The following is a 10,577-nucleotide window of genomic DNA, read 5'->3' as shown; positions in this document are numbered from 1 at the left end:
ATGATGGAACTTTTCATACACGTGTGACCCAGACTCGAAGCATATAATATTTAAGACTTTGTAGTACAGATTTGCACGTTTTGTAACAGTTAACTCTGCTACGCTAACGCTAACCTTAACCCTACGTTTGACCTCTCCTCTAAGCTGGCACAATTAACTTGCCCCAAAAAAATTCCAAACGTTTACTGTCTGGTGTAAATCTGAAAATGAAGCCCCTTAAAAGGAGCAAGGTGCCTTGCGAGGTGAAGAGCACCCCATTAAAAAAAAAAAAAGGGCTCGCTCCCAGATGGGCCGGAACGGCGTAACGGCATCGCTAGGGCATTTATCACCCGCGCCGCGCCGGATGAACGGGTCGGGTCGCCTTGTATTCAGGAGAGCGTCGGTTCCATACAATTGTCGAGAAAATTGCCCACAAGGAAAAAAATGTAGCGCTAATAGCGCTAATTTGGCGAACTGCTCTTTGTTGGTCATTAAAGACAACACTGATGCCTTTGTTCCTGGCGCTAAAAATACCCCCCAAAATAAATACATAAATGCAAAATGACTCCTTGCATTGATTACGCTGACGGTAAGAAGGACAGCGGTGACCCACTTTGTATCACCTTTCCTCACTTGGGGAACGACGAGCGGGAAGTAAAATGAGACGTACGGAATTAGCTTATGTCCAAGCGAGTGATGGGTCGCCCCACGACAAAATAACCTGTGCGCCTAAAATGATTGTTGCCGTAGGCTCACAGCACACACATGCATCACAGCGAGGCTGTCTGACCTCATCTTCAGGCCTCCGTCCTGCACACCATCTGCACCGTTGGCGCTTTGTTTCCCAGCCGTGAATGCACACACACTGTGTTTGTGCACACATGCAGAAATAAAATCTGTGAAATCTGTATGCACGGAGCAGCAAAAATCCACCCGACTGACTGATGTCACGGGCCAAACAATGACACACATCCGAGGGGATGCAGCTGGAGTGCACACATGGAGGATTGCTAGATCCACATGGAGCCCGAATTAAGAAGTCGTTTTATTTTATTCAACGTTATTGTTATTGTCACACATCAATACAGATAGAAAACGTAGCCCATAAAAAAAAAGGCTGAAGCGATCAAGAACAGCAGTCATAATAATATGAAGGAAGTCGTTTTTTTTTTTTTTTAAACACTTAAAAATGGGCCATATGATACTCAAAAGCACTAAAAAATGCAGCAATGACTTGTTAAATAAGGTAAGCGTGACACACACACACACACACACACACACACACGCACACACTATGCAATAGTGAGGCACTCGCACCAGAATTTAGTAGGAAATTGTACACAAAGGTAAGCTTAACACAATAAAATGCTAAATTGATTTTTAAATCTATATTGTTACATGATGTCTTAAGGAATCTGGGACTAAGTTCTGTTAATTTCTTACAAATAATTTAATTGCAAAAAAAATAATAAATAAATGACCAAATTTTGTTTTGTTTTCTGCTATGTGCAATTTTTGTGCAAAATCCTACAAAAAAAATTCTGGTGAAAGGAGGCTCGCGTGTACGCCACACAAAATGCATTCCATTCGTACCCGTTTGTACAAAATAGCGTCAGGGAATTGTTAAAAAAATGTTTTGTGTCCGTGTTCATGAAAATATCCAAAAATATAAAGCACTTATTGACAGATGTTGGATGTGACAACTTGCACTAAAAAGTTAATTTCATACAACAAAGTTGAAACGCAAAGAATGGACGTTGAGCGGCAAGCCGATTTATCATTATTTTCAAGATGATAAATTAGCGCAATGTACAGGTAATATTTATTTTAAACAAATAATGTAAATTATTTCCACTTTCTGATTTTCACTTTAGTTTGCATTAATTTGGCTTTACATTGTGTTTTTTTTTAGCACTACTTTCCAACCAAAGCAGCGTATAGATAATGCTGATGGTTTTATGGTATAGCTACAATGGTCAAATTTTGATGTCATAAAAAAGAAGTCAGATGTTTGGTGTGATGAGTTTGGCATCTGGACAAATACCCAATGAACTGGATTTATCCAGACTATTTGCCCCTGATCAATAAAAATGACACAAGTTTGTTGTTGTTTTTCTCCCCAGTCCAGAGACCTGAATGACGCTTGTCACAATAAGCGTGTTGACTGACGTTGTGCTCACATGTGAAGTTCTGGAATTTAGGTTCAATGTTAAGGTTAGGAGATCAGGATTGGGAGGTAAGGTTTGCTGTTGGATGATGAGAACTGGTTTGCGTTTATGGGACGGTTTCAAGGATTAGAGTCAAGTGTTCAGGTTAGGATTCACGGTTTAAGGTTTAGGATTGGGTCATGTTTAGGGTAGCATCTACGGTTAAGGTTTTGAAGGTTAGGGATTGTTCTGTCTGAACCAATCATGAAGTCTGAACGCATCCCTGAAAGTCTCAAAGACTCGAGTCGAAGCTAGTCGGCTGCATCCAGTGAACAAGCCGTTCCGGGACACCTGGATCGGGTGCAGCTTTCTTCCTTCCACGGATCTAACGTCATTGTTTGAGTGAGATGATTCCCCAGAAGGATTCGGGCTCGGAAGTTAAAAGATCCACAGCAAAAAGTCGTTAGTGGAGTAAACAAAAGCCGGCAGCCGGCAAGCAGCTGCAGTCATCTTTAGGAAGGCTGGCGTTGCCCGCGGTTGTTTTGTTTTCCTCGTCCTTCGTCGCCCTCTCGGAGGAAAGCAGATTGAGCAAATCTGAGGCCTTTTGGTGTGCTATCTCCTTCTTCAGCTGCAGACGCTTTTCTCTCCCTGGCGGCGACCGGGCGGGAATTCTTGTGTTTGATCTGCTTTCTCTTCTCCTGACAGCTGATAGACGGAATAACATCGGGTAGGTTTAGTTGAAGTGTTGCCGCGGATTTAGATTGAAGATGCCATCCTGGAATGGAAGTCCTTTAAAAAATTTGTCAACACCCTTCACAATCCAATGTGTTCTTTTCGGAGTCTTTGAAAGATGGGCTGTCCAAAGTAGCAGCAGTCCCCAACCATTTGGTACCGGGCTGATTGGAAAAAAGAAAATAGAAGATAACCCTAATCCTGTACCCTAACCTTTATGAATTGTGATTTTCTGCAATGCTGAAGATATAAGTAACACACGCAGTGTCATTATATTAAGATGGAACCGGCTAATTGGTTGTAGTTATCATGCCGATCTGTCCAAATATTTCTTTACGTGAAACAGGTTCGGGGCCGCTGCACTATAGCATCCGCTCGTTCTGCAGGGCCTTGTAGTAGTGCTCCTGCTCAGCGTGACTACGAGCTGACACGGAAGGTCGGCGGGGCAGCGTGGATGAACGGGACAGCATGTGGTCGTCCACCAGCAGGTCGGGGTGCGGCGGTGGGGGGAGCATGGCCGAGCACGAGGGGTGGGGAGGGGGAGGCGGCGGCATGGAGGAGGCTGGGAGTGGAGGAGGGGGTAAGGGGGAGGATGAGGGCTGCGGGGACACCTGAGAAGGCGAGTGAGACAGGAGGGATGTGTGAGGGGGCGGCGGCGGGAGATGGGGTGACGACAGCTGGGGTGGGGGAGGCAGAGAGGGGGAGTGGTGCGGCGGGGGCGGGAGCTCCGGAGTTTCCAGCGACTCCCTTTTGACCGGGAGCGTCCGGTAGTCGCGGTACAGTGGGGCGCTGTCCTGCCCTCGCAGCACACCTCGGTGCTTGTCCAACGCGGCTGCGTCACCGGCCATCAGGTTGCCGCTGATGGTGTTCCGCCATTCCCACGGCTTCCCGTTGGAGGCCGTCACCCGCACCACCGGGTGGTGGGGGGCGTGGGCGTCGATGGTGACGATGCTGCCGCTGCCAGCGATGCTGCCCGGGTTGCTGCCCATGCAGCTGTCCCGGTCGGAAGGGATCCGGTAGTAGGGTGACTCGGAGCAGTTGGAGCCACCGCCAGAAGAAGAGCCGCCCCCTTCTAGGGGACCGCCTCCGTGGTTCTGCTGTTTGGACATGGCCATCACCTGCAAGGGGCAAGCAAAGGTCAGCCAGGAGAACTCTTTGCAGTACTCGTGTCGCTCATACTACCAGAGACAAAGATGATTCTAACCTGATTCAGATTTTGTAGCTGGACCTTACCTGAGTGACTCTTGGCTGAGCAGGGTGAGTGTTGGGCACCCTGGGCGTGGACACTGCAATGGGCCCCACGCTGGGCTCTTTTGCAGCACTTCTCTCTGCCTCGGTGAGCGACAGCCACTTGGCGCGGGTCTTGGCGCTTTTGGGGGAGACGGGCGGCGGACGCGTGGCTTCCTCTGGGATGTGGACCAGCGGAGGAGACACAACCATTCTGGCCCCGGTGGGCGTGGCCGTGCCTTTGCTGGCTTGCACTTTAGGGTAGAGGGAAGACGGCACCCCCTGGTCGCCACCCTCATCTTTGGCATCTGCCTCTTCAGCCCCGTCCTCGCCCTCATCTTCATCCCGGGAGCTTTGACTCCTCAGCTCCAGAGAGCGCTGCTTCCACTCCGACACCAGCTGTCGGGATCTTTGGGGGTCCAGGGGTACGTGGAAGGTCATATGGCGTTGCGAGGAGGGCGGCTCGTCGGAGGGCGAGATGGGGCTGCTTCCGTTGGCCACCCGGGGCAGAGTGTTGCTGAACGTCACCATGGTCTCCTTGCCCATGGGCCCGCGGGTGGCCAGGAGCTCCACATCGGCACTGGCTCGCTTGAGGGAAGCCAGGGAGGCTTTCTCCCGCCTCACCTTGCTGCGCGCTCCGGAACCCATGGCCACGGCCAGCTCCTCGCGGCTCTCCGACACCCGCGGCGTCTTCCTGTAGAGGGAGTCGTGACTGCGCTGATTCAGCACCCTCAGGGTGTCCTTGTGGGCCGCCGCCGACATTTTGGGGTGAGGCGTGGCGTCTTCTTCGGACGCTTTGAAGTTTGCCACCGCGTACACGGCCTGGAGAGAGACGGGCACGGCATCAGGGGAAAGGTCTGATTTCATACCGAAGGATGATTAAAACTTTGCTATTGGGCTACGGGGCAGCTCCGATTGAGCCCTATGAAATCTGCCTAGCGACATAAACCTGAGCAATTCTATTACTTTTTTTATTATATCATATGTATTATATCATTACTTTCATGAAAAGCAGATGTCACTGATGTTTAATTTTTCCATAACAGGAAGCGAAAAGATCCTCCGCCTTAAAAAGTAAAGGACAAGTGGGAAAATCTGCAACAACACTCCTTTTCTTCTTGGTCCCTTTCTCCTCCCTAAACTCGAGTGTGAAATTGCTGCGGCGAATTCTTATCCGATTACTGCTCCTCTCTCTGTCGTTCCCGTAATAAGGAATGCTAAAAATAGCACGCCGGGAGAGAAAAAGTAAGAGGAGGTGACGAATAAAAGAGTTTGTGTTGGCGCGCACAATAGGACCAAAAACAGCTAAAGCGCATCATTTAAAGAGGCGGCATCCTCCTACTTGTGCCTAATGATGGCTACAGAGGAAAGAGACCAACACAAAGTTGCACTTGATTTTTCTATCATTAATATTATTTTCTTTATTATCATTCGTATTATTTTATTGTTATTTTCCGCAGCGACTGACCAGGTAGACGCCGATGCCGGCTCCGATCAGGTAGCCCACGTAGACGTCGATGGGGTGGCTCCGGTGCTGGGTGATCTGCGTCAGGCCGGCCAGGCCCGCCGCCATGCAGAAGGCGAACACCAGCAACGGCTTCAGCAACTTGGTGGTGGCGCCGATGCTGGCGTTGAAGTACATCTGAGGGCACACGTGTGGCGACAAAACTGAGACGCGGGACATTGCGTGTTAAAATGATTCAGCCATCTCGAAAATAAGCGTTTCGCATTGTTCCGACAGTTTGTGAATCTCCGCTTGAATGCACATGATTTGCTGACTGAAAGAATGCCGACTCTGCAGACACTTCCAGATGCTTTGTCGGCACTTTTGCAACACAGCATACACGGGAAAATATTTGTGCCTTCCTGAATGACACAACTTTGATTCCTCACATAAAACAAATCAAGAAACCTAGACGGGGGGTAAAAAAAGTCCACTTACAGAAATGTATACGGCGGCAAAGCCAGAAAGTGTTGCATGCTGGGATGGGAATGTTTTCCTGCGAGGGAGAAAAAACATATCACAGTCAATAAATGGAAAAAAACAGGATGTACAACACAATTGGGGGATTGTTGGATGAGGCGCCGTGCATTTTCAGCAGGATTAGCATTAGCCGCATTAGCCATAATCTCCATTGTTGTGCACGAAAAGGTAGCGATGGCTTATTGTGAGAAGGACTAATATTTTGCATATTAGCTCAGTATTAGAATGTTCAATTGGAGTGCTTCTGGTCCTACCTGGCCGACATGATGGCGTACTGGTCTTTGCCCATGCAGATGTCCTGCGTGACGTAGGCGTTGTTGTCACAGGCCACGCCCGGCACCGTGTAATTGGGCTGGCAGACGGTAAGGAAGAAGGGGGCATGGTAGCCGGTGGCCAGCTGGATGACATCCGTCACCAGCGCCGTTGCTAGGAGACCGAATACGTGAACACCTGAGCAGGGAGGGAGGGAGGGAGGTAGGGGGCATCAAGGTCATCTCTGACTTTCAAAGTGCTTGAGTAAAAAAAAAAAGAAAAAACATGAAAAAATGGCTATTCGTTTTGTCACTTGAAGGCACAGACAAAAGCAAACTGATAAAAAGCAATTCCATTTGCACTCCAGAGCATCAAAGTTGGCCTCCAGATATTTATCCTCATATCACGCCGCTTAAGCATTTGGTCATCCTTCGTTTAACGCCGCTAATTACTTCATTAACAGAATACCAAAAACAGGTTAGGTGATCCTCCCTTGACACTTGATCAGGTATGTCAGGGCATATCATTTCTGATGATTTTTTTTGGTTGAATGAAAAATTATAGGAAGAGTTGTAAAATGATAAAATAAAAAAAATAAAAAATAATATGAGATAAAATAAAAATAAAAATTAAAAAAAAATAATAAAGAAAAATATACAAAAGAAATACAAATATGAATTAAAAATGAAAAGAAATGAAAGAGGTGTGTTACTGACCCACGAAGCGCACGGTCCTACGCAGGAAGGAGTTGAAGCTGCATCCGCCGGCGTTAATACTGCTCTCCGTCTTGGGGCAGCTCTTGAGTTTGGACTGCATGCAGTACATGAGGCCCTCCCCCATCATGATCTGCGGACAGGAAATTAAAAAGAAAAAAAAAAGAGCCAACATGCATTTCTTTTGAATTCAAAACCAGGGCTGAACACTATTGATGTTGCTGATCGCTTCTAGTCAGAGTGATGGATGACTTTGCTGCTTCTCTCCATGCTGCTGATAGATTAACATTGTGCGTGTGTGTGTGTGTGTGTATTGACTGAGGAGGCCTGGAGTGTGTGCAAAAGTGTTCATTTAGCAATGCCGTCTATTGATTACGTATTTCTTGTAGAGGAGATTGAATTGTTGTCGTCATTAGCGGTTGCAGTGTTGATGTTCTGCTTGGGTTGTTAGCATTCTAGCATAGCATAGCTTCACGTAAAATGGGAAAAATAACGCAAAACTGGCGCAAACCCATCAGCAAGTTTAAAACCAAGCAAAAAAAGATTTCCATTACCGATGCGGCAGGTCCAGCGAAAGCCAGGCTGAGCAGCATGAGCAACGGGATGAGCTCGTCGCCCGTCTCCACGTAGGGCATGGAGAGGTCACGGTCGTGGCAGCGGAAGCCCACCACGGCGGGGGTCAACACGTCGGTCAGCTCCAGGAAGTACAGCGACACCAACGACGACAGCACGATGGGGAGCTGCGCAAGTCCAAATCGTTTCTTACAATAATGGAAGCACGAGCTCGTGTTGCCATTCTGGGCTGTTCTTGACGTTACCTCCACAAAGTAAAAACATGGCAGCAGCGTCATGCTGTCTTTGGGGGGCTTCTTCTTGGTTCGGTTTTTGGGGGACGTCATCTTGGAGTGGGACCACTCGCAAGCTGCTTGAAGAAAAGTTAGCCAACACGTGAGCGGTTGCGTTTTGAGGCTGCGGGCCATCACATGACCTCAAGCGGGAATCGTAGCCAAAGGTACACATGGAACATCAAACACGTTGAAATATTTACAAACACACACACACACACGCCGGGGAGTGATCTCAATTTCTACTTCCCTTTGACTTCCTTCCTTCTGTCCACTGATCAACATAATAGCTAGAAGAGGATGCCGGGATGGATGGATGGATGGATGGATGGATGGATGGATGGATGGACAGTCTCCAGTGTGGTGGAAAAGCTGCTTAGTAGGAGCCAAGCCTCCCCAGCCCCCCCCCACCCAGTCTCATCTCAGTAACCGGCTCCCCCTCACACACACACTCAAACCTGTCCCCCTTTAAATCACATCACACACAATGTGCCTTGGCTGCAGAGGAGGGCCGGCTTGTTTATCTCTCAAAACAGGTTTTGTTTCTCTGAGGCTCTTTGCATGCATGTGACAGCAAAATGTCGGTCGGCGTGTGCGCTTCCCATAAGACTTGAACCTTGTGTGTGTCTGCGTGTGGATGGAGTGACAGTATGTCAGTGTGACAGACAGCCCAAAAGACCACCAACATGGGTGGGGGTGCTTTTATTTTCAAGGCTGACAGCAGAAGAATAGTATGCAAAAAAGTCCTCGGAGCTGCATTTCCCTGCGGAACGCCACAATGGCATGGAAACAGGAGCTCCGAACACAATTTTTTTTTTCACGTAACTGAAAGTTGTTTTATATTTTTAGCACACGATCTGTACTGTTGGCTCAGTTTGCAGGAAAGTTGAATTGAATTTTAAGAAAGAGCCTTCAACCGCGAATTCTGTGTTTCTAAGCTACATCAACAATGTTCACGGGTCATTTTGACCGGCTGCATGTTAAGATATCACTGTGGCTGGCTAAATAATCACAATGCAAATTATGTTTTCAAAATGAGACCAGCTGAGCAAATGCAATTCTGTTTTTCTAATATATATTTCCAACTTTAACCGGGTCATTTCGACCCGCAACATAATGACTAAAAGGACAATTGTGAAGATTACAATGAAATGCGCCTCATTGAAGGCGAGCTAATGAAGGGCATCACGCAACTTGCCAATGAGCTCATCAATTATGGAAATGTATACACACGTGCACACACACACACATGCACGCACACGCACAGACACTCACCTCTATCCCGGGGGCTCCGTGAATTCACCGAGTCCCGTCTCCCCCTTCCCCCCCGGCGTGCTCTGGCGTGCTGCTCCAGTTTGGCGGCTCTCTGCCCGTCCGTCCCTTTAATCCGTGTCCATGTCCCGCTACAAAAAATGCCAAATCCCAGTTGAGGTGGATGCTGAATTGGGATCAACGTTGGCTGGAATGCTGGATAAGGATGCTGATGGCCCCCAAAATGTGCTCCGATTGTGGAGTGAAATCTTCACGTGCTTCCACCGTGGTGGTGGTGGTGGTGCAGGCTGGGGGGGGGGTGGGGCTCCCGATCCTCCCCTTCTTCTCTTATTATCATCCGGCGGTCCTCTCAATATTCCTGAGAATTCCAAATCACAGGGTTATAAAAAATAAGAATTCAAGTAGGAATCTTCATCTTAGCTTTTTTACCAGCGAGCACTCCAGTGTCAGTTTTATTCGGGTACGCAGTCACAAAGGCAGGAACGAGATGTGGGGGGGGGGGGGGGGCAGGAGACAGGGAGCGGGGGGTGCAAGGGGGAGGAGAGAGTGGTGCGCTGATGGTGGGGGGAGGAGACAGTCTGCTCCACACTTCTTCTCCTTCCATGAGACAAAAAAAAAGGGGGGGGGGGTTGGCAGAGGGAGGTACAAGCGTGGGATGAAGAGGAGGATGAAGACAGGCTCTCATCAATAGAAGCAATGCACATGCGTGTGTGTGTGTTGTCGATACCTGAAGGGCGTGTCCACGTGCACCACAGAGAAAACGTGAACCCCCTTTCTGCAGGAGTCATCAGGAACGGTGATGTTAAGGACAAATCTGCTAGTTTTGGGCTCTGGTGGGACTTTTATATTCCATACAGAGCAGCGGTTTAATTACAAATGCGTAGAAGAGCAAGAGAGAGCAAAACGGCGTCGATACCGGGAGGATGGATGATCTATATCAAACATAAAATAGAAAACTGGTATAGATCACCTATTCCTGGTCGTTTAAAAATGAAACATGTTTCCAAGACATCCACATGGTTAGTGCATCAGTGTTACAACTGGAGTGTGTGACACATTCCCACACACACCGCCAGACGGGATGCTAATATCTGCACGTTCCCAAGTGCTTCAAGACACTACTCCCCAAAAAAAAGCACCCCCGCACTATGAATGGGGGCGCCACATTTATCCTGCCTGTGGTTGCCAGGGAGTTTCTCTGTGAAGGGGCGGGGGTAGGATGGGGGGGTCATGAGGTCTCCCTGGGCTCATACACACCCTTGCAACCCCCACCTTAGCAAATACACATGGGCAGGACATCCAATAAGAGCCTCTGCTTGGTCACAGCTGGTCAGAGCTAATAAACTCATCACCGCTGTTTACCTAACAGACGAAGGCAACTTATGAGACGCGGGGGTGCTCCCGAATGCCAATCAAAAGTAAGCTT

The 10,577-nt window shown here is 48.4% G+C and overlaps 1 protein-coding gene across 2 annotated transcripts; it reads right to left on the bottom strand.

The window, feature by feature from the left end:
- Window positions 1-1,005: 1,005 nt before the first annotated feature.
- plppr3a (phospholipid phosphatase related 3a) lies at window positions 1,006-9,399 on the bottom strand. 2 transcript variants are annotated; one of them, XM_037241206.1, is made up of 9 exons: window positions 9,155-9,399; window positions 7,853-7,959; window positions 7,589-7,774; window positions 7,038-7,167; window positions 6,324-6,519; window positions 6,028-6,085; window positions 5,554-5,727; window positions 4,092-4,907; window positions 1,006-3,976 (listed from the first exon to the last, which is right to left on the bottom strand). In XM_037241206.1, the coding sequence occupies exons 2-9, from the start codon at window positions 7,931-7,933 to the stop codon at window positions 3,221-3,223; spliced, it is 2,397 nt and encodes a 798-aa protein (XP_037097101.1). In that variant the 5' UTR covers window positions 7,934-7,959; window positions 9,155-9,399; the 3' UTR covers window positions 1,006-3,220. The 2 variants fall into 2 exon arrangements, with proteins under 2 accessions (XP_037097101.1, XP_037097100.1); XM_037241205.1 differs by having other exon boundaries at window positions 7,853-7,956; window positions 9,155-9,275.
- Window positions 9,400-10,577: the final 1,178 nt, after the last annotated feature.

Source organism: Syngnathus acus, chromosome 22 (genome assembly GCF_901709675.1).
Source record: "Syngnathus acus chromosome 22, fSynAcu1.2, whole genome shotgun sequence".
NCBI classification, from domain to species: Eukaryota; Metazoa; Chordata; class Actinopteri; order Syngnathiformes; family Syngnathidae; genus Syngnathus; species Syngnathus acus.
This window is presented reverse-complemented; position numbering and strand designations above follow the sequence as displayed.